General features: G+C 38.4%; 1 protein-coding gene across 2 annotated transcripts in view; it reads right to left on the bottom strand.

Moving 5' to 3' along the window:
• RAPGEF5 (Rap guanine nucleotide exchange factor 5) overlaps positions 1 to 27,117 on the bottom strand; it is a 236,705-nt gene that overhangs the window by 169,586 nt on the left and 40,002 nt on the right. For both annotated transcript variants that reach the window (XM_081285924.1, XM_081285925.1), the window contains exons 2-6: positions 21,539 to 21,586; positions 19,582 to 19,688; positions 14,753 to 14,874; positions 13,114 to 13,282; positions 2,221 to 2,287 (exon numbers count right to left, since the gene is read on the bottom strand). In XM_081285924.1, the coding sequence (XP_081142050.1) occupies positions 2,221 to 2,287; positions 13,114 to 13,282; positions 14,753 to 14,874; positions 19,582 to 19,688; positions 21,539 to 21,586 (513 nt within the window). The remainder of the gene's footprint in view (positions 1 to 2,220; positions 2,288 to 13,113; positions 13,283 to 14,752; positions 14,875 to 19,581; positions 19,689 to 21,538; positions 21,587 to 27,117) is intronic.

The following is a 27,117-nucleotide window of genomic DNA, read 5'->3' as shown; positions in this document are numbered from 1 at the left end:
AGTTAGGTTACTTTAACTAAATTCATAGTGAACTCTTTTGAACTTGATTTCCCGGGAAAAAACCACCCAGTTGTTCCTCTCCCTGTCCTCTCCTCTCCCTGGTGATCTCTCACTGTGGGTCTTCCCTAGACTCCTTTTTCTACTCTGCTCTTGCATTTGTGACATCTCTGTCTGCTTCAAAGGACTTAGCCCTGACCTCTGTGAACACCAGACTCATGTCTCCTGGTTTTCCCTGAATACTTGTACGTTCTTATCTCCACAAACATTAGTATGTACCCCCAAATCATCTCCCTTTCCACATACTTTACTCAACTTCTTAGAAGCATCAACGTGTGTCCATGCATGACAATCTGGAACTTTATTTGTCTGACTCCCCTTCTACCTTTACCTAGCCCTACTGATTTTTAAGAATTCTTGATGTTCCTTATTGAACTTGTCTTTCTTTTGATTTCCACAAAACCTACCATAACCTAGGCTTTCCTCAATCTCCAACTGTCTCCCTTCTTCCAACCTTCTTCTTTCTTAAATATTCACTTCATCACATTAATCTGTTGTTAAAAAAAATCTTTCATTTTTTAAACTAATGCCTTCTCCTCTAATCAGGTGGGTGTACTATTTTCCCACTGCACCTTCTTATTCCCACACCTGCCCACAGTAAGTCCTGCAGCTAGAAGAAATCTCCAAGATCATCACCTGTTCAAAGCTCTGCTGTCTTCAGTGGTGGTACAGTCACCTCTGCAACTGTTCTTGCATTTAAAATCTAGATATCACATTCTCTGGTGTTCAGTTTCCAACCATATCCTGTGTCAATTTTCTAATCTACCTGTCTTGCCTTCTTGGTGTGGCTGTAGAAACCAAATCTTACATATCTTTACCATTTCTGAAATAAATGTTCTATATTATGAAAAAATGAGAAATGACATTTAAGAGAACCTGATTAGGAGAGAAAACATTCTGAGCTCAGTTTCTGGTTTTGTTTCTTTCTAGCTGGGTGAAATTACTTAACCTCTACAAGATCTCATATCTGCAAAACAGAAGTAATACCGGCTACTTCATAGAACTGTGGTGCAATTTAGCAGAATGTATACACATGTGTATGTACATGTACCCATACATACATATAGCATATAACATGGTATCTGACCCAGAGTGAGTGATTTTTTTAAGATGTCAATTATTATTTTGTTTACAATAGGCACTCCTCCATTTGGGTCCATATTTTAAACAATAGAAGCCATGCTAAATATTTTTTTCATAATATGCTGTCAATATTTCATTTCATGTGACATTTTATATGACCCATCACTATACCTAATAAAAAATTACTTTCCTAAGCTGCATGCCATAAGAGTAGGACAAACAACTTTCATTCTTCAAGCTATGCCCAGGTGACAAAACTGATGCATAACACTGTGCAGATAGTTTCATCCATACATATAACCCAATCAAGTGTGATTTTATGCAATAATCATTTTATTAATGGAATTCAAGCAGAATAAAGAATCTTTGGGGAGTGTAGAAAAGCTTCCAAATAGCCAGGTCAATGGGTAAGATTTTGTAACTCAGGATTGCTAGAGCCTGTCAAAAAAAGGTTTGATGATTAATGACCTCAGCCAACTTTTGCTATGAAGAAAGGCATGAACTCTCCTTCAACCAGCAATGCTCTTACCAAGTTGAATCAGTGGCTTTAATAACCACAATGACAATGGTGTAGTACAGTACATTAAAATCCAATGTCCTGGCTGAGGATGTTGCTCAGTGGTAGAGTGTTTGCCTAGCAAGTGGGAGGCCCTGGGTTCAAACCACAGTACTGCAAAAATACAAAGACAAAAACTAACCAACCAACCAACAAAAACCAACATCTTGCCCTTTTGTTACCTAAAGTATTTCTCCCATAATAAAACAGATAGTCTTTTGTACTTTGTGCAGCAGATTACAATTTTTCCTAGGTTAAATCATACTGGATTTAAACAATCAGATACTATGCCTCCACGAAGACTGCAGGAACTTTCCACCAGGGATACCTGCAATCTTGCAAAAACATTTGCATCGGAGCACAGAAAGTCAAATCCACTTTCTCTCTGCCATGCCTTGGGCCTCCCACAATGAAGAGCAGCCACAGGGCAAATCTCTCTCTCCACCACCACCCAAACAGGCTTCCTTGGAAAACCCAGCCTCATTACTTCTGCACCTCTAGACAGGGAAATTGCATGGCCTTACCGCAGAGGTTAGACGAGCAAGAATCTCATCACTGCTTTCTTCGGTGTCTTCAATTTTCTGATGAGACCTTTGAGAAACAAAAAACAAAGTATTCAACTTCAGTCACTCAAATTTATCTTCCAAGTTATAAGGAATAAAGGGTAACAAATGACACCATCATTATGACATAAGTGACCGAATTGTGTCATAAAACCACAGAAACACAATCCTGTTGCAAGACAACTATTTCTTAAACATTATTTAGTAAAAATATTTTTATACCTGGGCGCTGTGGTACACACTTATAATCCCAATGGCTGGGGAGGTCAAGGCAGAATAATCACAGCCTCAGCAATTTAGTGCAACCGTAAGCAACTCAGAGAGACCCTGTCTCTAAATAAAAAATTAAAAAGGGCTGGGATATGACTCAGTGGTTAAGCACCCTTGGGTTCAATCCATGGTATACCCCCCAAAAATGCACCAACTGAATTCTAAGGATCGAGTGCTGTTCTTCAAATATCACAGAATAACCCTGACACACCCAATACAGATATGGGCATGCACAAAAGCACGTCGGAATATAAGGTGGTTAAGTGCTAAAATTTCTTCTAGATATAAATGAAATCCAAGCTTTAAAAAAGTATAAAATGTGAATTTTTCACTATACTTGAGTTTTAGTTTAAACAAGTTTTCTGTGAAATAGTATGTTTTAGGCCTAATACTATAATGTAAATTATGGAAATACAAACAGCAGAAGAAATCTGCTTTATCGTCACGAGACCATAGCCCAGTTGAAAAGCCAAAAAACAAAAACAAAAACAAAAACAAACCCATGCATTTGTGAAATAACTAACAGGGTAAGGTAGATCAGTTTGTTTGTTTAGGAAAAGTCACATTAAAAGTGTTTTTACTAGTTCATTATAATTATACATTATAATCATATATGCATAGAACATAATTTGTTCCATTTCAGTCCTAGTTCTTCCTCTTTCCTTTCCTTCTTCTTTCCCCCATTCCCCTCCCTCCACTCTGCTGGTCTTCCTTCTATTTATTTATTGTTTTGTAATTGGAACTTTATATAGATATACACATAGGTGGAATTCACTGTGGTATATTCACATAGGATCATAGTGTGATTTGGTCAATTTCATGCTACTGTTCCTCCCTTTTCATGTCCCTTCTCCCTCCCCCTCAATCCCCTTCCTCTACTCCATGGAACTCCTTCTATTTTCAAGGGATCCCCTCAGCCACCCTGCTTTCATTCCTTCTTTTGCTCTAGCTTCCACATATGAGGAAAAAAATTTGACCCTTGACTTTCTGTCTGGTTTATTTAACTTAGTATGTTGTTCTCCAGTTCCGCCCATATACCAGCAAATGCCATAATTTCATTCTTCTTTATGGTCAATTAAAACTCCATTTTTGTATATATACCATATTTTCTTAATCTATTCATCTGTTAACAGGTACCTGGGCTGGTTCCATAACTTGGTTATTGTGAGTTGTGCTGCTATAAACAATGATGTGCCTGCATCACTAAAGCATGCTGATTTTTAGTTCTTCAGCATAAATACCAAGGAATGGGATAGCTGGGTTATATGGTAGTTGGTAGTTCATTCCCAGTCTTTTGAATACTCTCCATACTGCTACCCTAAGTGGTTTTACTTAAAAAATTATATTTTTAACTTAAGTTGAGAAAAAATTTCCACTACGCAAATGTATATACTAATATAAAATTTTCTACTTAAGAAAAATCTTACAAATGACATTTTTTTCCTGGTTTGATCAAAGAAAAAAAATTGACTAATGCCAACTGAATATATAAAATTGTCTCCCAAATCTATTTCCACAAGTAATCCCTTTCGACACATTCTATGCATGTGGAGGGTTTCACAGTAATTGCCCTGTAGAGCCATGTTATCAGAATCACAATCCAGTGATTGATTTCAATCTCAGAAGCGGCAGTGGGCCACCTGGAGCACAGGCCTTGTGGGGCAGGAAGGTTTCTCCCAGCTCACAGGAGAGCTGAGCAGCAACTCTTCAAGAAGGGAAAAGCTAGTCGGATCAATTCCAGCATTGGCTTCTTGCTTCTGTAAATGTTATTACACCCTTTTTCAAGAATAAAAAAAAAAAAAAGTCACATGCTTTAAATCAAAGCAATGAATTACAAGCCACTGCCTTTACAAGAATTGCTAGATGCAGGTATAGAGCAGTGCTCAGGTTATCAAATACCTTAATTACTCATGCAGCAGCAAGATATCTGAAAATCTTGCTAATGATCTGCCCAATAAAAACAGTGGGAATGAGCACTCTGCCTTGGCATATTTAAAAAAAAAAAAAAAACTGGATAATGAGTCTATCAAACAGCAAATTTTATTATTAAAATTCTACTGAGAAGAGATCTATCTATCTGAAATCCTTTACAACCTAAGCTACCAAATCAGACTTACGTGATTAAGCTAAAATGACTGGAGGGATCTGACAGGAAATTAAGAGCCAAGCACCCTAGAGACAAGGGCACCAAGGAAGGGCTTCTGCTTTGTCTGTCTTAGAGAGCATGGGCTGGTGCTACCTCTTCGTGATTCTCAGACCCCAAAAGATCCCTGGAGGATTAGTTAATGGGCATGAGGTGTTTAGTGCTAGCACAGATTCTGCCATGAATCTATTTCCAATAAACTGCTGAAAGAAATTCAAAATTCCAAGGGAAGCACACGTGTACATGACTGGTAATGGTTATTTCATGAGCAATTGGCTGAGCTGTGGTTGCTCTAGTGACAAATAATTCAGTTCCTGCTCAGAAGCAAAACTATCTTTCATCATTCTTCCAGCAGAAAACATACCTTGGCAAAAACGTTTCTGAAGGAAAAAGATATGAAAGAGAGTGATGATCTCCTGGGAGCTATCCTGCCGCCCATATCCCACTTTTACTGCCTCAGTCACCACGATTTAGATTTATACCCAGATCTCCCAAATCCTTCTCTAGCTTCTGAATCCCCCTGAGCTTCCCTGTTTCTCCATCTGCCTTCAAAATGACTCTATGTGGCAATTCCAGGAACTTTATGCTGACCCATGTGAGCCTCTGATAGGTTCCGTGAACTGCACCTAACTCACACTGACCCCTTTGCCTCCAGCCCACACCATCTCTCCGGGCCTCTCACTCCTTGTGGCGCCCAGGTCATACCATGGCCATCTCTTCCTTGACCAACTGCCACAGCCTCCTCTTTCCTTTGGTCCCTCCCTCCCTGTCAGGCCCAGACAGTCCAGGCATTTGACCCCTCTTGAATACATAACTCTGATCACCTTCCAATCCACTTGTTTGGGTCTGTTCTCTCTTCTTCTGCCCAATCTCCTATAGATACCAAGATTACCTCTCGAGAGCCCAGGTCTGGGCTCGCCATTCCCAGACCAGACTCTTCAGGTTTATCCCCACTGTCTGCTGAGAGCTCTAAACTTCAGAAACATTCTTCCTTTCCTGCCAACAGAACTCAGTCTCCCCTCCACCTGCAGCCACCTGCATCTCACCTAATGTAAAGGAGGCTCAGGGGAACAGGACTGGCCCTCACAGGCAGACAGCTAAAGAGCTTGAGAAAGAAGGAAGGGAGAAAAAGAGAGGACAGCACTTGGCTACTTTTCTACCGTACTGCCAAGACTTTTTACCTTATTCCACCAACTCAACTCTATATGTCAAAACACCCACAAATATGATTCACTTTTCTTAGCAAATGTATTCTTATAAAATGTAAATAAAGTCTTATTTATATATGCAAATACACATCAGTGCAACCCAGGAAAGTTCTCACTTATCAGATCAAGTAGATAATGAAACAAATGCTGCAGAAAAAAATATCAAGTCTAATATTTGCATATTTTCCATTATTACCAAAGGGGGCTGTGAACAAGAGAGAAGCTGTGGGTTTGGTGTATTAGTGGTTAAAGAAAAGAAACAAGGAAACTTTGGCGGGAATCAGCAACTAATAGCAGTAGCAAGTGACAGGCAGGAGAGAAAGGGAGTGACCCCAAGAAGGGAGACCCATCCCTGAGTGTTTGTGCCAGTAGGAAGCTCTCAGCCAGCAAGTTCTGTCTTTGGGAATTCTCCTGGTTGCTTCTCAAGGACTCTGTTTACCAACAGGCCAGGCCAGAGCTGGTTAATTCTCCAAGGGAGAGTGCTGAGTCCTGGTGCCGATGTCTTTATAAGTTTCTGAGATCTAATATTTAAGGGTGCTACTGTAAGGATTCAGGATGGCAGAAGCCTTGCTCCTCTGCCCTTGTCCCACCAACCATCAAATTGGATACATCATCATTCTACTCACCCCTCCCCCAAAGAGAAAAGAACAAGCTTCCTATAGCCTTCTCCACCTTAATGGGTGGCAGCTCCCCCCTTCTAGCTGGAAATCATCCTTGACCTCCCTCTTCCTCACACTCCCTGCTATACCCATCCTGAAATCCTGTTGGTTGTTCCTTCAAAGTGGATCTCTCACTTCTCACCACCTCCATTACCACCACTGTGGTCACAGCCACATCTCTCGCCTGGACCCAAGAGCCACAGTGATCTTGCAAAAATGTAAGATATAGCACATCTCTCCTCACTCAGAATCCTAGAGTGACTAGCTCCCTATCTCACTCAGATAAAACCAAAGTCGTCTTTAAAGAGTATAAACAGTGTATATTTAAGGTGTACAGGGTGGTGATTTGATCTCTGTAAATACTGTATATTTAATGGTCAGTATCCATACCCATCCGCATGTTAGATCCTCAGAACTTGCTCAAACTCATGACTGAAAGTTTAAACCCTTTGATCAACATTGTCCCCTTTCCCTGCCCTTAACTGTGATATTCTGAAGAGGTCCATATTGCTTAACAGAGCAAATTCCTATCTTTTTTTTTTTCTTAAAGTAAGATGGTAGAAGAATAAGAATTACATTTTTCTTGAGATCTTGATATCATGAATGCAAACACCTGTTCACCTCTTGAAAGAAAATCATTTTTCATAGAGTCTAGTTATGCTGACAGAGGAAATTTTCAAAACAGTGACAGATTGTGAATATGACAGGTTTCATTAAAGGTCCAGGGTACACAGTAATATATTGGTCTAAAATTAAATAAAATCAGATACTGATATCTTTTGCACATTTTATTTTGAGGAATTGAAGACTAACACTTCATATTTAATTAAACAGCTTCATTTCAAAGGCTCACGTACCCCAATCCTAAAAACTTTTTTTTGAACCCAGGACCTCATACATGCTAGGCTCAACTCATGACTGAAAGTTTGAACCCTTTTATCAACCTCATATATGCTAGGCTCAACTCATGACTGAGCCTAGTGCTCTACTATGAGCTACCCCAGCACTTACAAGTTCAATTTTTGCTAGAATTCCTGTAGTACACTTAACTTAAGATGTGCTCTGGCCCAGTGTGGTGATACAGGCCTGTAATCTCAGTGGCTCTGGAGTCTGAGACAGAAGGATCCAGAGTTCAAAGCCACCCTTGGCAACTGCAAGGTGCTAAGCAACTGAGTGAGAACCTGTCTCTAAATAAAATACAAAAAAAAAAAAAGGGCTGGGGATGTGGCTCAGTGGTTGAGTGCCCCCGAGTTCAATCCCTGGTACCTGACCTACCCCTCCGCAAAAGATGTGCTCTGATAAAGAGTAAGCCATCTGTTGCCATATGTGGAATAAGCCTTATCTATAAACAATGGAAATTTTGGAGGACTCCAGGCTTCCTTGGGAGAGGGAGTGATGAGTAATAACAAAGACTAAGAGCAGAGTAATATTTTCTATAAAAACATTTAAAAAGACAGATGGAAATTTTGTCACCTAAGATCTTAATACAAAATTTCAGCTGAGTTTCACTATGGAAAAGGTTTTGGAAAATACTTGAAAAACTATTTTTTTACCTGAACAGTGTTGCTTTCTATCCAGGTGCATGAGAATCCAATGAGAGAATGTCAGAAGTATACATGGTAGATTTGGGACATTGGAATGGCAGACTTGAACTTGAGCTACCCAGTCAGAGGGTGTGAATCCAGCATCTTTCAGAAACTAAGACTGCCAGTGGAGTTCTCATGTTGCTTACCCATGTCAGGTAGAAAAGGAGAAATTAAGCAGGATGAGCATAAAGAGAGCAGAGGTGAGGGAGACCGGAGGTGGGAGTGGGGGGTGGGTGCCGTGTTTCACAGGGTGCTAAGGGGACCTGAATTTTGGGAGCCATTGCTGCAGAGCTGACATTAAATACATGACTGGGTGAGGGGATATCCAAAGAGGGAACAGAAAAGCAGAGAAGACTAAAGACTGCTCTGGGACACTCTGTGTTTACAGGTCAGTATTTTAAAAACAGGTTTTATTATTGTTCAGGTGTGGCCAACCTGAATAATCAGAGGACACTGGATTCAGAGAAGAAAAGATTTACAGTTCCCAAGAGGAAGGGGAATGACATACTTCAAGGGGCCATATGGTCAGTCAGGAGGCAGGAAAAATGCTAGCATGAATTTTCTGTGGTTCCCACAAGCCATACCAGATGAGGTAGGATATACAGGCTGGGATCTGACTAGTTTGAATAATTTCACCAGGCCCTGGGGCATAGAGGCTGCCCTTAGTTGCCTGGTACCTGAGCCTGGGGTGATTAGGGAGGTGGAAAGTGGCCCTGAGGTGGAAGAAGGCTGGGCTAGGATTGGTTAATCTGCATATAAAAGGTAAGCTTGCAGGAGTTGTCTCTAGAAATTGACTGTCTTTGAATGGGGCAGTCTCTCCAGAGTCAGCAAGACATCAGAGCACTGAAGCTATAGGAAGAGGAAGAATAAGCAAGGGAGCCTGCAAAAGAGAAGCCAGTGGGATAAGGAACCAAGGATGCCAAGTGGAAAGTCTGCTTCCAGAAGGCAGTGATCAGGTGTGCCATGGGACGCTGGCCTGTCAAGTAAGACGAGGACTGAAAATCAAACACTGCATTTGGCAACATGTAGACCTGTGCACATAACAGTGACGCTTTCAGTAGAGAAAGTATCATCTGGGACAGGAGAGCCTCCCATGTCTTCCGCTGTCAAGAACAAGGGGTCCAGGGACCCACACCACTCATCTTGTCTCTGGATGATGTCTAGTTGAGGAGCAGAGCAAGATGCTGAGAGACTGAGCTCTTGTACCAAAACATGATCAGTGGTTTAAAAAAGATTTTTAAAAACTACTATATTAAAATGATTTTACTGGATTGGACAAAAATTTGGGACTTCTTCTCCTTCTGACTACCCAATGGGATGGTGGCTCATATAGACAACAAACACAAGACCCCACTAGTAAAAGACACAGAAGCTATATTTTTTTTTCTTTACATAATCTAAGTGCAACCTGAGTTCAATTTCGGCAACCCTCTACAAGTCTTTTAATAATAGCATAAGCTAGGGCTGGGGTTATGGCTTAGTGGTAGAGCACTTGCTTAGCATGTGTGAGGCACTGAGTTCGATTCTCAGCACTGCATATAAATAAATTAATAAAATAAAGGTCCATCAACATCTAAAAATTTAAAAAAAAAAATAATAGCATAAGCATCAATTGCTCTGTAACTGGAAAGATTTTTATATATCCAAGGATCACAGGCTCTGTCTGCTCAGACACCTGCCCCTCTCACACCTGGTGAGTTGGGAGCTGCCATAAAGGCCTAGATCCTTGGCCTAGATCCTCAAGTAAATTAATGTTGGAGAGAAACATCTTCCTGGTCCTGAAGGAATGACTAGGCTGCCTCTCTACACTGTTACTTCTTCATTCTTCATCGATTCTTCCTCTCCTCCTACCCAAAACACAAGAGCAGAGTTTAGAAAAAGTACACCCTGGGTAACTTGACTTGGCTGTCAGTCTGAATGAGGAACCATGACTGTTCTCTTTGCCCAGGATAGCACCCTTGACAACCAATTCTCTCCTTTTGAATTATCTATTCAGTTGGGGTACAAAAGTTATTTTGTTTAGAACAGAAATTTTGTTCCCTCAAACTACCCTGGAAACTTGAAGCAGCTTCATTTTCCCTCCTACTTTAAACATTCTTTTTTAAATAAAAAAAAAAAAGAAAAGAAATCCCCTTTACTTTTTTTCTCTTTTAGAAATGCATTTGTATAGAACAGAATTGTGTTTACATAGAGACATTAAGTGGTTCTCTCAAATTATTTGAAAGACAGAGAGAAGATGGCAAATTAGAGGGACCTAATAGGTAGACACTAATAGCTCTTGAATATCAAAGAGCTTATTAAAAAGAAAAAGGTTTTCAGCCCATAAATAAACAACATGAATGAACAATATAAGAATCCAGAGGGATTTAAGTAGAATGGATCAAAATGAAACAACATACAGCTAAGAGTGACACAGAAGAGTGGATTTAAATGTTTTTATTTTTATTTATTTTTTTATTACAAAGAGCAAGAGCAATAAGTTACCCAAAAAAAGATCAATGCAGATCAGAGACATTATGAAAGTTTTGTGGTCAAGGTAGGACTTGGGCTCCCCCTTGAGGGTTGGGTAGAATTTAACTCACAAGGACAGAGGCAGAGGAGAGAGCAAGAGCATCACATCACAGGAGGAGTAACTGGTGTGGGCCAGAGGCTGAAGAGGTTGAGATTGCCAGGTCAGAGCAGGAGTTAGGATGGAAACATAGGTATGGAACCATGCCAAGGGTTTTGACAATGCAAATGTCAGAGGACAGTGTCCCTGACCATAGTTCATTCCAAATCTACATAAACAGAATCCTGGCTTCCCAAAATTTAATCAACTACATTCTACCATTACACAAACTGATTTATAATTCTAGCACAGGGAAAAAAATTCTCTCTCTCCACTCCAATAATTTTATCTTTTTATATTTAATACTTATAATAAGGGAGACAGAAGGGTTCATAGGTCCCTAGTGACCATTTGTCTGCAGGAGTCAGTGATCACTCACAAAAGCACATGTTCACATCAACAGCAAAAACTTGCTGATAAACATGGCATGCTATGGTGATTCTCGACTCCAGAAGCTGGCATTTGTGTCCAAAGTGATCAGTGTGACAAAAGATGCAACTCATCTGCAATTCATATTAGAGCTCAAATTTTGAAAGTATTTTCATTTTTAGAAATTAGAAGAGACTCAGGCTTTCCACAGAACTGTCATCTCACCCACTGACATTCAGATTTGCTTTCTGAGGTGGGAAGAAGGAGGTAGTGTTAAATCACAAAGACTTCTTGCAAGGTTATTTCTGCTGCCCTCCTGTCCCTGTTAATCTGGGCACACCCATGGGATTGCACACATATCCATTTCGTGTGCAGAACAGGAAATGGTTGAGAAGAGCTACTAGTGAATGCTGGTCCCTCTGAGTCAAAGCCAGTACACCACTTCTGGGTTATAAGCATCCCACTCCTTAGAAAGCTCACTAAAGTTTATTGACATGCTCTTTGCCTTTTCTTAGATGCTTCTGACCTTATTAAGAGCACATTACAATAAAGAACATTTTCCGTACTTGGCCTACTCAGTGATATTGAACTTTGCTTTCTCATTGTAAGGGCCTTTATAAACAGCAGTGGTGGGAAAATCCATACCATTTTACAACTCAAACAGTTTTCATAGCTTCTGATTATACTCTTTCAGAAGGGGATACTAGAATGATCCCCATAACTTCCAAGGATGCCATAGCAAGTGTTTAAAGAAGGGACATTAGAGCTATAAAGACATGAATCCAAACACCGAGACTCTGTGCTTGCTACTTTTGTGTGACTTGTACTGGTTACTTGGTCCCCGTGCCTCAGTTTCCTCACTTATAAATTGGGATAATAACAGTATCTGTCTCATAGAAATCTTCTGAAAGTGAAATATGGAACATAAGGCATTTATTTAGCACAGTACCTGACATAAAATATATTCTCTTCAATAAATCTATTAGCACAGTGTCTCATAATATCCTGAAACTTTCATTTCCTAAAAGCAAACTGTATTAACCATTCAGCAATGTCACCTTTTAATTAATAAGAGTAACTAACCTCTGTTACATTATACAGATATATCTATCTGAACTGAACCTACTTTTTTACCTAAGAAATGAGAACAATTTCATTTGCCCTTGAAGGAGTTAACAGTAAGGAGATATATTCTATGACCTGAAATGTTCTATGTATATAAAAGATTCCAGCTGAAATTTTAATTTGTAACTCATTTCTGAAATAAGCTTGTCACTATCACTATAAACAAAGGCATGGCAAAGTCTCCATATCACAGCTAAAGTTTTGTTTGTAAGCCTCTTCTAATTTTAATTAATTTTAATCATACAGTGATTCAGTATCTTCATGTGATAATGATTCACGTGTTTTAATTTGCTAAATATTGCATCTAGATTATTTTCAGAAATGTCTGCTGAGCTCTTTCTTAGCAAAGTCACGACTTGGAATGGTGGTTAAGAAGTGAGTTATTATTTCATTTCATATTTAAGCCCAATCATGATTATTCCTAATTTAGATCATCTACTCATACAGCAATGGTAAATCAGGAGCAGTGTGGTGCAGCTGGTGAGGCACGGACATCTGGGACTTGAACACCACATCGGTCATTTAGGAATTGGATTTAATTTCAGCAATTTATTTTACCTTTCTGAACTTGCATCTGAAAAATGGGAATAGTGTGGTGGAATATGGTAGACATCATTCTCCAAAGTACATGTATGAAGACACGAATTGGTGTGAATATACTTTGTATACAACCAGAGATATGAAAAATTTGTGCTCTATATGTGTATTATGAATTATAATGCATTCCGTTGTCATATATAAATTTAAAAATTGATTTAAAAAAATGGGAATAGTACAACTACCTCCTAAACTGGATAGTGATCTTAAAGAGCACAGCAAAGTCTCTGGACACAGTATACATTCTCTAAGAATCATCTAACAATGGCGCATGATCACCCCCACTTACAGCTCACAGATGCCAGTTCTCGCAGGAATGAGAGGAACAAGTTGCAACAGAAGTTTGACGCCATTTTGCCATTCTTCTTCTCTTTCAAATTCACAGTACAGGTAGCTACATTCATCGGATGAAAACTGGTAGAAAACATAAGTATCTTGAAAATACAGATGCTGGTCCACTGTTTGAAATTAAAAAAAAAAAAAGATATGGATCAGTTTTTTTTTAAGTATATAGTTTAGACAATCAAAATAAAACAATAAATTGAAAACCCAATAATTATTAAGGAGAAGCCAGAGGTAAGACTATGATTCTACATTGTAAGCTCATTCATGTTCACTATCCCATTGAATTGAAAAGGATTTATTGGCTAGTCTATTTTGATTACTTGAAGTTTTGTCAGCATATTCACACGATTTTGATAATTCTTCTGCTTCAGAGACAAATATCAATAAAATCAATATTGACTCAAAGAGGATGGCAAGAAATGTTTTTCAGTGTCCAAAAACAAGCTAATATATTTAATTTCTTCACTGACACCCAATTACTACATGACAGCAAGTTTTAAGTTAGCAAGATTCATGGTTCTCAACTAGGTGTGACTGTGCCCCCCTCAGAGGACATTTGGTGATGTCTATAGACATTTTTGGTTGTCATAACTCTAGTGTGTGTTTGTGATTATGGCACTTAGAAGGCAGAAGAAAGGGATGCTGCACAAATTCTATTACATACAGGATAGCACCTGCAACATAGACTTGCCTGATCCAAAATGTCATTACAAACATGGTTGGAAACCCACACGTGAAGGAATTATAAGTTGTAGACTTTTCCAAAAAAACATTAACACAAAATGAATGTTCTATTAACCAGAAGGCTGAACCTAGCAAGTGAGCTGATAATACCTCCATTCCACAAAAGCAGTTAACTGATTTTCTAAATAAGAGTATTAGGTGCTAGGTATTATTGACTAAGAAGATTACAACCATGTCCCCATCTGTACCACTCTTTCACAATGGCACCAGGGGTATGCTCTCAAAATTCATTACCTATAAAGAAAAAAAAAAGACTTCTCAGTGATGAGCCAGCACCTGAGAGATTTGCACTAAAGAATCCAGATTGCTAGGTTTCTAATCTTTCAATTCCCTGGGCTCGACTAAGAAAAGAGATATCACCATCTATTTTAGATTCGAGTTAACATCTATTTTCTATCCTGTTTAAACAGCTAATCTTCATAGGTCATATCTCGAAGCATTCATGATTACTTAAGTCAGTTAAAATGGCATACACGTCCCACTCACAAAATCAGTTTCTGATGATTAAGTACAGCAAGATAAATAATACATTCAGAGCAAGCAACTAAAGATGTCACTGATTAAAAAACTTTGTGAGTAGAATCTTGAGTAGAGAAAGGAGAGGGTAAGGGAAAGACCTTTTACAGGTATTAGTCTCTAAATCAACAAGTTCCTAATTATTCTCTTAGAACATGTGAATAAAAATAAGTGAATCAGAAGATGACTTGGTACTTTTAATTAGAAAATAAAAATGATTGTAGATATTTACCTTCAAAAACAATTTCCATCCAGGTTGTGACATCCTCTAGAAACGCAAATATATTTTGGTCAAACAGCTTAATAAAGTATATAATACTAACCTGATGACATGATTCCCATGTCTAGTAGGAGCTGCCAGACTCCTATGGCCATAGATCTGCACTGGACAAAGGGACAATGTTCGAGAAGCCAGTCGACTAGTTCTGACCCAACACAGCTCCTCCTGGACAAAAGCAAAGCCATTCATAATGAGAAATTGGCCCCATATTTTCCTCTAAATAAATAAATATGTTATGTATAATGTCGTTTCCTTTCATATTCTTGCTTTTTTAAACATTTGTTCAAGCAAGCCAAGAACAAATGACATAACCTCTTTCAGATTAATGCTTAAATATCACTTCTTAGGAAAACTTAAGAGTTAAATCCTCTTATAGTTTTTCTTCAAATTACCTTTATGTAGTAATCCTACATCTTTTCAAGTGAATAATATTTGTTTCTGCCTCCAGAAAATAATTTTTAGGAAAACAGCGACTTTGTACAACTTACTGTGAATCCCCAACAATTACAAAAGCCTGAGGCACAAAATAAGTTCTCAAAATAAGTTCATAATGTTTGAGTAAATAAAGGAATAAATTTAGCAGCCCTTTATATACATAGTGCTTCTGCCCTGGTAAAGCCACACTGTTCAAGTTGGTGGTGATAAACTCTGGTTCAACCATTTGTAGATTTTTATTTAGTCCCTTTGAGAACAAAATAATTCCAAGAATGCAGGACAAAATTGTAACCACAGCAGGTGAAGAATAGTTCTATTTATGATTCTTCCAAGATTAAGCCCCAAAATTTGTCTGAAGCAACAAATTTGATTATGCATCTTTCTAATATAATTTAAACAATCTAGTTAAATAGCCTAGATCATAAGTCCACAGATCCAGCTGTATGTGTAACCAAACATAAAACACCTTCTTTGTACTCTGTCTTAAAACACAATATGCCACAGCCTGGTTACGACAAACAGTATCTTCATGCCTACTTTTCCATCAGTATCAGCCTCAGGATAAAAACAAAACTTTCTGAAATATGCTTCTTCATTTGCAGAAATGTCATTGAATTCCACCCTTCGTTGTGAGAAAAGAGGGTGGAATTATATTAAAATGTTAAAAAGAGAAAAAAGAAAGAAAATTAAAAAGAGTGGCATCATGTATTGGGGATCTTTAGTCTACAGTCAGTATTGAAGGACCAGAGATGTCATTATTTATTTGTATTCCTAAAATATAAGTACATTTTTTCTATCTCTCGTGATTGGCATGGTCACATATACCTTGGAATCATACCTAACTGACAATACATAGGACTGCTATGAGGTGCTATGTTTTCAGGGACAAAGGAAAATAGGTAATGAACTTCTCTGCTGAGATACTTGGTCAGATATTCTAGCTTTTGATGAAGCATGTTTTGGGGTAAAGTGTCACTAAGGAAAAGATAATCTAAGGCACATAAGCCAGTTTCAGACATGTTCACTTGCAAGTTAACATGAAGACAACAGAAAGATTAAAAGTCAAATATACAGATGTTTTTTAAACAAAATGAGAAAACAGATATCAACAAAAGAGGCAATTAGATCAAATGGTTGATATTAACTTCTAATTTTACATGACACCTTTGATGTTCAAGGTTCAAAGTGTTAATTAACTAATTCCTCAACGCCTCTCTCAATTAACCAGTGTCTCTGGCTTTGAGAGCAATTTTGTCCTGTGGATTAAATGCTGTATCATCTGAATTCATTTTCTCAAAACAATGCAGCTTCTCAGCCTGCTGAGTGTATGACATCACTTGGAATATAGAACCACACAATAAAACATTTATTTACTAAACAAATCACCAAACTGCAAAAGGTGGCTATGTGGATACATCTGCTTGTGCAATGGTGATGTAGACCAGGCTTCTCGGAATTTTGCTGAGGAGTCATCCGGGAGGGAAGGGGAATCTTGTTAGAGTACAGATTCTAAAGGCTGTGTGGGACTTGAGAGCCCCACTCCTAATCAGCCCTCAGGTGATTCTGTTGACCACAAATCCCCAATCCCTCACCTCTCCCTTCTCTTTGGGAAAGGCTCAACCTGTTCGGAGGGCAGGGCTCTAAGCCCATAGTCTAGAACATGGTATTACTGTGACAATCTTAATGGATACTGTGCCTCCCCTTCAGATAAGCTACTGTTTCCTTTGCATGTGATCCTTTTCTACACCTCCCCTAATTCTATCATATGTTTAAATCACTTTCAACCATCCACCTATACCAGGGAAAACATGAGGGATAATGATAAGCACTATCATTAATATCACTAAAGCAAACAAAATGAGGCAAATCGTCTCTGCATTTAATACCTAGATCCCTGAATTGCTGACCAAGTCTGCAATAATCAGGTCAAAATATCATCATCTCAGCACAGGAAGAGCAGTGAGAAAACAAACAGAGATGGTTGGAATAGAGCAACTTCATTACTGACAGCAGTTTTTACCCGCAGTGTATTTTCAGACTTGTATTCAATCCAGAAATTGTTCCTGGTACATGCAGATCTAACTACAGTTGCAATTCTAGGTAGGAACACTGTGATATAGAGGTGCTGGAGCTGCAAAGCTCTGTGATTGCTATAACAAAACATGAATTTTACTAATCTCTGGAGTGGAAAATTCATTTTTTCTTGGCCTCCTCCTCTCTCCCATTACAATTTTAGCAATTAAGTAACAGTAATGCATATGCTAACCTCAAATGTAAGTGGGATGGTGGTATTTGGTGACTTATTTATGCAAAGGAAATGAAGTCTCAGAAGCCAGTGGGACTCCTCCTACAGTATGAAATGAATAGAAAACTTTTCAAAGTCTTGAAAGTGAATTCTTACATAGTACATGGAGAACACTTTACTTCAATTTACTACCAGACAAATGAAAATGATCCACTCAAAGCAATCATACTAGCACTTCATCTTTAAACTCAGTACATTAATCAGTCTTTAGATTACAAAAGAAAAGTCATTCTGTTCCACTCACAGCAAAACACACACTCTAGGCTCTGTTCTCACTAAATTCTAACTGTTCTAACTTGGGTAGATGGCTCTTTTTCCTGATTAACATACACCTCCCAATTCCCTTTTCAATCTATATCCATGGAGATCTCAACAAATGAAAATAACAATAGGAACACTGATAGCTCTTACACATAGCCTATGCAGTAACTGAAAGGAATCCTATGAGCTTACTCACAACTAGATCCCAAGACTCACAGGTATGATTTTACTTTTTTAACAAGTCAGATGGGCGCAAAATTGATACCATCACCTACTGAATAAATGAATCAGAGAAAGACAGGTAGACGGACAGACAGAAATAGATTCTATATGAAGTAGTCCAACCACCATAGCCCCTCTTGGTTCCTGTCCTGTTGATGTGAACTAGTAATTCTCACACTTTGGGCTATGAATTTCAAATGAAAAGAACAGGACATAATGGAGCTTTTTCAAGATGTTCATGAATCCAAATATGCAAAAGCATTGTTCATAAACAGACCAGGTCATGTTTAGCCGATAGCATCTTTTCAAAACTTACATAAAGCCTTATGTGATTTAATACAGGACCTTAAAGGGTTAATTCATTGTGGTTCCTCCCCACACTTTGTATTTTCTTAATCAATGGCTCCTAAGAATACATAATCTGCCAATTTTTTTATATTAAAAAAATGGTTGGTTGCAAGGAAAAGTTACTAACTGTTTAAAGGCCTGAAGGAACTTTCTGAGACATGAAAATACTCTACATCTTCATAGTGGTTACATAGATAATGATTACATAAGTATACAATAAATAAAAAACTTATCAAGATGCATACTTAAGACTTGTGCATTTTATTGTATATAATTTATGCCTCAATTTAAAAAGTCCTCTTCTTCCAATAGCCTAAGTATTGCTATCCCCAGAATCCAGGCCATGATGAAATGTTTCCCATCTGTGGCCAGTGGAAAAAACAGGAATATTATAAATATGAATTTTTCATAAAGCTAAATTTATTTAACTGAAAAGAACATCCTTTATTCTGAGAATATGTCTCCTTTTTATGTACATGTTTATTCTGAGTACTGTTCCTATTCTTTATGGTATTAAAATGTCATTTCTTAAAGAAGAGTGATAATAAATGATAGTAGTTTCTATTTGTTTTATTTTTATAATTTTCTTCTGGTATCATTTGGTATGGCTTCATATCTTCACCTGGCAAAATAAAGAGCTGATAATCCACTTTTGGCTTTCTGTAAATTGCAAACATGTGCTCCAAACTTTGTAAGGAATCACACTATTGGTCTAGTTTTACTCTAAACTTGGCCAAGAACCTACTTGCTTACTTGAATATATCTCTGCCCTTACTCACTAGCAGGGTGGGTAAGCCTCATATTCCACCAATCTGCCTCTCCCCCTTTGAACAGTACCTTTTATGGAATTCACTCTCACCTGGAGGGTGAGGCAGCTCTCTCTCTGCTCATGGACCGCCAAAGAATCCCCACAGGAGCATAATTAAATCCTTGAGGAAGGGACCTGTATTTCTAATTATTTTTCAGGACAACACACAGTCAAGAAAATATAAAATACCACATCTCAGAGGAAGCACAACTGAATCTACACTTGTAGCTGGGTATTCTGTACCCTAACTTCAGAACCAGAGCCTTACGGTAAACAAACAGAAGAAAAGTTTAACAAAAGAAAAGTTATCACCAGAATCCTCCACAGACAGAACACAGCAACCCCTCCACTGCTGGTACGGATATGACCCACCTCTCTATGATCAAGGTCACAATTTAACACAAGCTGGGTTTTTGTTGTTGCTGTTTTGTTTTGTGAGTTTTTTTAATCCCTGAAGGAAAGTTTTTGATATGGTGTTAAGAAACTGTGTTACCTGTAAAACCCCTTAAGGTTCACTCTGTCCTTCACCAGGTCAGCAGCCTGAACGATAATAATATTTCTCAGTGCTCTTCCTGCACATGAAGAATTCTCTCCATAAATCTGAATGAAAAAGACAAACATTCATTATAAATGTAGAACAATAACGTGATAATGTGTGAGCTCCCAATAGCATGCTATATATAAAAAATCATGACCAAATCCCTAAGCTTGAGACACATTTTAGCCTATGTAGCTACAGACCTATAATTACCTTATTTTATTTTAGCTACTGGTCCACTTATGCTATTAAGCTGTAATAACTATTTTCCAAATTCTAAAAGTTCTTTTCCTAAATATAATTATAAATAATTTCCTTTTAAAACACAAAGCTTTTTTACACCTACTATTTTTTTTAAATATAGTGTTTCTATCACTGCAGCAAGTTGAAGAATACTTATATACTAACTCTGCCATATTGATAATGCATTCATATAAAGGTCTTGGAAGATGAGAAAATAATTTTTTCCTTATTCAGTGAACATCTTGAACCATGACACAATTTGACAGCAGGCTGCTTTGCTTTGAAGTGATATTCAACTGCTGAACTCACAGCTAATTCCAAGCATCTTTGTTCCATCTATAGTATTTCACAATTCCATCTATCAGATAAAAATTTCATTTAGTTTCTTTTTTAATCTTTTAATTCCCTCATATGAGCCTCTGATTCTTAGAGATGAAGGAGGCTACTTCTCAGCTCTGGAGAAGTCTAGGTCCTACTTTTTAAAACTTCTTCCTTTCTAATTGCGCCTTCCTCTATAGCAGCACATAAGCAAAGGAGGCTAAGTGAAAATGAGCTATCTGCATAACATAAATACTCATGAAAATTTGTAAATATTGGTAGGTGCAAGCTTACATATTTTTAAATGTTTACTGGTAAATTTTTTGTTGTTGTTGTTGTTTTGGTGGTGGTGCTGGGGATTGAACCCCAGGCTCATGCCTACTAGGCAAGCAATCTACCATGTGGCTATGTCCCCAGTCCTATTGGTGAACTCTTTTTGAACCTATAAAACATTTATGTCTTCTCTTGAAGCAAATAAATTGATAATGTCTTGATAATGACTTGACAGGGAACATGTTAACCCTGTCCTTATACTTCTTTAATTATCCCAATACTATCACCAAAATGCAACCTGATGAGAAAGTGAAAAGGGCAGGAAATGATTTAGCTTTAACATGTTAACATATTTTTTTAAAAAATCAAAACTTGGAACAAGTCAGATGACAGAAAGTATTACCAAGGAAGAAGTATGAGTCAGTTGACACTTGACTTGTCCTGACATCACAGAAGCTTCATTCAATCAGTCATTCAAGAGACATTGATTGAGCAACTGCCAATGTCAGGTCTTTTCTAGATGCTGCAGTTACAGTGGGGAACTGTAACATCCTAGCCCTCAGAAAACTCAGTCTCCTGGTACCCTAGGGAATGTAAATGTTTGTAAACTAATTCTTTAATGCAACACGGAAAAGATGTCCCTATCTTTTCTCAGCACTGAGCACACAGGATGTATCCCTCCAGTGGATAACTATACACATACATCTTACACAGTTTTCAGTGTAAACTCCTCACTATTTGTAAAATATGCCATTTCTATCAATATAAAAAATTGAAAAATATATTACATATTTACTCTGCCACATCGATAATACACCCATATAAAGAGTGTAGAAAACAAGAATTACCCACACCCATCCTGTGAACATCCTGCATCATGATACTATGAACAGAGCATCTCAAACACTTTCCCTGTGTCATCCCTGGTGGGTAGAAAATGTGATCACTGAAGAATCTTTGCCAAACCCCATGGGGTCAGGAGCAGAGGCAACAGCAATAACTGAAGAATTCTGCACCAGAATTTGTGAATCATTGTTACAGAAAATGCAGTAAGAGAAAGAAAACTGAAAAATCATACCTGAGGAGTATGTTCAAGGTACGGATTGGAAATTCTTCTTGACAGAGTCTATTTTAAGAGAAAAACAAGAGGAAAAATTAGAATCAAGGAAACCTTTGTACCAAAGGCAATAATGGTAGGCCTGAGACCATTATTGTATTATTTAGTATACCTGCTAAAAATTGAGTTTAAATCTCAGCCATGGGCCATATGGGATTAGTCTCCTTATTCTGACTTGATGTTTCTGGTCAACATTCATACCAAAAGGGCCTCAGGATATTCTACTTGACTAGCTCCCAAACTAGGAAGTACAACCAACAAAAGCAACATAGAAAGTCTGGGATTCTGTCCTCATCACTTTATTCTTAATGTGATTGGGATTCCATTTTTCCTTTTCATGTCCATTTTCACCACCTCCACTCAGACCCTCATCACTGTCCACCTCAACTGATACATCAGCTTCCCAGTGGATTTCTCTGTCTTCTAGTCACCCCGCTTCAAGCCATCCTGCCAACCTCAACTAAGCAAATCTCCTAAAACCATCCCTTCCACTCAGAAGCAGGTACTTTATTGCTTGTGGGAATGAACCCTGGGTCAATGGCCACACCACAGCCTGCCTCCCAGACATTTCTAGTGTTCTCTCTCCATCTCCATATAAGTCTTCTGCAACTGAGTAAGATCTACTTGTCAGAAGAGCATGCCGCTCATATCCCTGCCTCGGGTCACACCATTCTCCATGTTAAAAACTTCTATTTTCCTTGATGCTTCCCTGAATCCCAATGACTTCAAAGTCCAGGTGTTTGCATGGCTTCCTGAGTGAAGCTCCTGCCACAGGGTTTTGTTCTTCTCTGGAGCTCTTTGTTTTACTCTTATGCACACAGCAGCCCCTAGGTGCTCTGCACTGTGTAACCATTCACTCCATGGAATCCATAAGCTCCTTGAAGGAGTGTTGGAAACTTGATTGCTTGGTTTTCACAACATCTAGCACACAACCTAACATCAAGATACTTATTTTTCTATTCATTTATTTTAGCTATTCATATATCCATATCAACTAAATAAGTATTTGCTGAATGGTTTGAATTGCATGAGCTAATTTCTCCTACCCAACAATCTTGTAAACAGCACCATCACCCACATGTGCCTGAGCACAATGGAGAACGATTATCACTTCCTGTTGCAGTACAGGGAAAAGAATAGAGAAACTAACATTTACTGAATTTCCAGCCTATGTTTAAAAGCTCTTTATACCTCTATTCCAAGGCTTGCTGTCTTTTGAGAGCCCAGAGTTTTTAGCATGCCGCCTCCACTTCTTAGAATAATTTGCTAAATTTACAAAATATACCACGCCACCATCTGAACCTTCTACCAAATTTTAGCCTAAAAAGAGAATTTCCATTCCACTCTGTGCCCACTCCATATAACTCCCACACTACTTATCTTTTAAGTAACTTGAAATAAAATTATTGACTCTTTATCCAGAAATGCCAACTGATGCTCTGCTAAAGATGTGCAACTTGCATCATAGAAAATGTTATAATCCCCACTGTTCTGGTCTACTTGCTACACATTTCCAATTGGCCTTTCCTAGGCCTTAGATCATCTGAGCTATGTAATATATTCATTTATTTTTAAAACTTGCATATGTACCAGATTTATAATACGAAAATGAAATCATCGTGATAAGTTACTTCCCCCTAAACAAGAAGCATTTTAAAAATCGATCTAGCAGACAGGAAATAACAATCTTTATTACTCTTCTAATTGTCTGAATTAGCTCAAAAAAGCAAATCCTTCACATGGTCTAGTTAAAGAGAAAATTTTTAGATAGAAACAAGTTCTATAAAACTAGGCGGAGACGTTTTCACAAAAGAAAATAAACCATTTGCCTTTCTCTCTGCTGCCACCCTAAATCTGGCCGTCTCCACACGAGTATTACAGACACACAATCCCACTTAACAGAAGCATCCCCCATGGATGCCTTGTTTCAAAAGATTGGTAAGGTGAGTAGATAAAGCAATGGTATTCGTCCTATACTGAAGGGATAACACTGCTAGATCAGCTGCTAGCCCACAGAGAATGGACAAGAGCAACATAATAAGAACTACCTTTTATAGGACACAATTCCAGGATTTGTTGTCAGAAACTCCTGTGAAACCCTCTCTTAACTGGTCCCAGGTGAGCTCTGTTTCATTAACACTTGAGTCCAGTAGTTCTCAAATTTGTCCACTGAGCTGGGGGAGGGGGGGTAGCCACAGGGCTCTTTGGGGATCTCAGTAAAGTACTGACTGACCCCTTCAACATTTTTAAAAATAACTCTTATAACTCTGTAGTTCTGAAGAAATCATTTTATGAAGTTTTCAGTATTGATCAAAAATAGCAAGGACCAAAGATGTAAGAAGAAGAAAAAAAATAACATGAGGATTATTTTACCCATTACCTCATTTTTAACAGGTAATAAAAAAGAACTATTAGTTAATTTTATGGGCCTACTGGCTGCTGCTCTAACTCACCTAGAGGACCACTCTCAAGCATTTACCCGGAGAACATCACAATACCACCCTAGAAAGTGTAACCCCTCTAATATCCTTACAAATTCTCAAGCTGTTTTCCTCCTACCTTTGAATCTCCTGATTTTCCTTCTCCCCTCAGCATTCCAGGGCTTCATTTCAAAGATCCAGTAGTAAATTACTTCCATTCATTTCATATTTATGAAGAAGCTACTGAGCTCATTGTCAAGCACTATGAGAACTTCCAGAAATAGACACAACAAAAAAGAAACTAACCCTTTGTGTGTGTGTGTGTGTGTGTGTGTGTGTGTGTGCGCGCGCACGCGTTTGTATGCACATGCGCATGCACTACTGGAGACTGAATCCAGGTGCACTCTACCACTGAGCTACATACCCCGCCACCTATTTCTTATTTTGATAAAGGTTCTCACTAAGTTGTCTAAGCTGACCTTGAACTTGAGATTCTCTTGCCTCAGCCTCCCGAGTCACTGGGATTACAAGTGTGTGCCAACTATACCAGCTAAACCACCCCTCATTTTCACAACCCCTTTATCAGAAGATACAGGACTTAAAGAATGCTTAAAATCCATTGAATTCTCCTCCTTGGTTCTGATTTTCCTATCAGTTTGCTCTATAATCTCCGGTGGCTGGTCTGCCAAGGCCAACCATCCTCTCAAAGGTAATGCAGCACAGCATCTCCTAGACACGAGGCACTGACAAGGTGACAATTCCTTTTCCTCTCATCTCCAACTGCTAGAGCTATGTAATCTAGATAACTCACCAAAGACACTACACCCCAGAGAGAGAGGGACAGGAACAACACAAACGAAAATGGATTTTACTCTTAATTTGTTTTTCTTCCTTTCCATTTTAATGAACCACAGAGAATGGTTTCTCAAATGATTCTAGGCAAACTTCATATTTTGAACATTTATTAGAAAACTGCAATTACAAAATGGACTTCCAGAAAACAAAATAATGGCATAACTCAAAAGGATAACTGATGAACAACAATACATTACCATATTTTTTTTTTAGTTCAGTGCCTTCTCAATTTAAACTATAATAGTCCATGAACTGGGTCTGAACCAAACACGGAATTCATTCCAGAGGTGCTAGAAATATCTTGCTGAATATGTTTCACCAGATCTTAAAGGGTATGCCTTAGTACTATCCGCAGTCCAGTTACTTTGGTGACTAAGAACAGAAATGAAAAGAGAAAGACTTCAACAGTCACACTTCAATAGTCACAGAAATATGACCTGCCTTAGCAATATGAACTAATAAGAACTACTAGATTTGTTGATAATGCAAGAATTCGGCTCATGACACAGCTTTTTGTCACCTTTAGCCATTGTCCCTTTTCCCATTCTGGGTGGTCAAGTAGAATATGAGGATGGAATGGTAGAATAAGTACACTGAATTTCTTAGAAACCTAGGAATACAAAAAGCCTCTATAAGTGACTCATAAATATGACAAGTTTAAGAGATTATAGAATAGAATAAAGGTTGTGATCTGTTAAGCTCTCCAGAAGATTTCTGAGACTGTGGGTCCTTCCTAAGCCCCAGGATAAACTTGCATCTCAACGAAAGCTTGATTAAGATTAAAAGGACAGAATCCCAGGCAGTCTGCACAGGCATCACAAGTTCAGTGCAAGGAAAACAGGAGACAGGAGACAGCTGCTGAGGCAGAAGGGCAGGGAACACAACTCTTTCTGTCAGCTCTGTTTCCAATTTGGGTCCACAATTGTTTCCTGAGGGATCCAAGGGACATGCCCAAGACAATAGCCAGTCATAGCCAAAAAGGCCATTTGTAATAACATCTCAACATAGCATGGCCACACCAAAGTCAATGATGTTCTTGAAATTACATTTTTCTACTGCCCTGTGATGTGATAATAAAGCAGAACAAAAGGAAGGTGACAGAAAGGAAAGGCTCACTGGGCACCTCCTTTGTCTTAAGCGCCGCTCCTATATTGTACACACATATTCCTATTTTTGTAGATAAGAGGCCAGAGGGTCAGAGAAATAATGTGTTTTACTTAAGGTTCCAGAGCTGGAAAGATTAGAACCAGGACTGAGACAAAATTTTGATTGATTCCAAAGTCACCCTCTATTATAACATGCTACATGTTACTAAATATCAGTATTAGAGTTCCTCCTATGTGCCAGAGACCATACTAAGTATTTTACCTGTATTGTATCACTTAATCCTTGAAAACCTACAAGGTAGGTACTATTAATTTATTTTGAAGATGACAAAAGTAGACTTAAAAGAGGTTAAAAATTTTGCCCAGTTTGCAATTCAAGCCTACTTAGTTATACTAAGAGTATCTAACTACATTAAGAAGTCACAAATAGTCTCTTCAAGATCCAGTGGTTCTCAGTCCTAGATGTAAATAAGACCACCTATTTACGTTTTCTTCAGGCAACTGAAGAAAAACAAAACAGATGCCATTTCAGTATCCCATTCCAGGCATACTGAATGAGAATCTCTTTCTTCTGGGAGTTCCCCACGTGGCTCTAATGTGCAGCTAGGTTTGAGTAAAAGCCATAAAAATAAGTGATTGAGAATGGCAGCTGGATCCTCTCCTCACCCGTTTCAGCCATGGGGCTTGGGGCACTCCTCTACCATGCATGACCTGCTGAAGGAAGGGGGGCGAGAGTCATTTGCCAACAGCTCTGATATCTGTGGCAAAGCCTCCAAGTGACTTGTGCAAAACAAAGAGCCACTGTTAGGCAATTCTCGCCCTGCACCTGCTCATGTGGTATGTGTTTCCATATAGCCCATCCTAGACATAGCCCTAAGCCAAAGTATCTTCACGTGTGCCATCAGAGCATAGTACCTGCGTACCTTCTGAAAGGTATGCCTTTTTAATAGCATTCCAGCATTAAACTCAACTTTGACTTCCCAGTATTAAAGGCTATATTCTAGTATAAATACGTTTCCCTACTTAAAAGCTACAGTAGAAAAAGCAAAGTGAGTTCTGGGGATAGTTAGAAAAATTTCACAATCTTGCCTGCCTAGGAAGATAAATCAGCAAGAACCCAAAGCTTTTGGGAAAATATATAATCTAGGTACAATGGAAA

The sequence above is a fragment of the Spermophilus citellus genome (genome assembly GCF_964194105.1).
Source record: "Spermophilus citellus genome assembly, chromosome: 3".
NCBI classification, from domain to species: Eukaryota; Metazoa; Chordata; class Mammalia; order Rodentia; family Sciuridae; genus Spermophilus; species Spermophilus citellus.
This window is presented reverse-complemented; position numbering and strand designations above follow the sequence as displayed.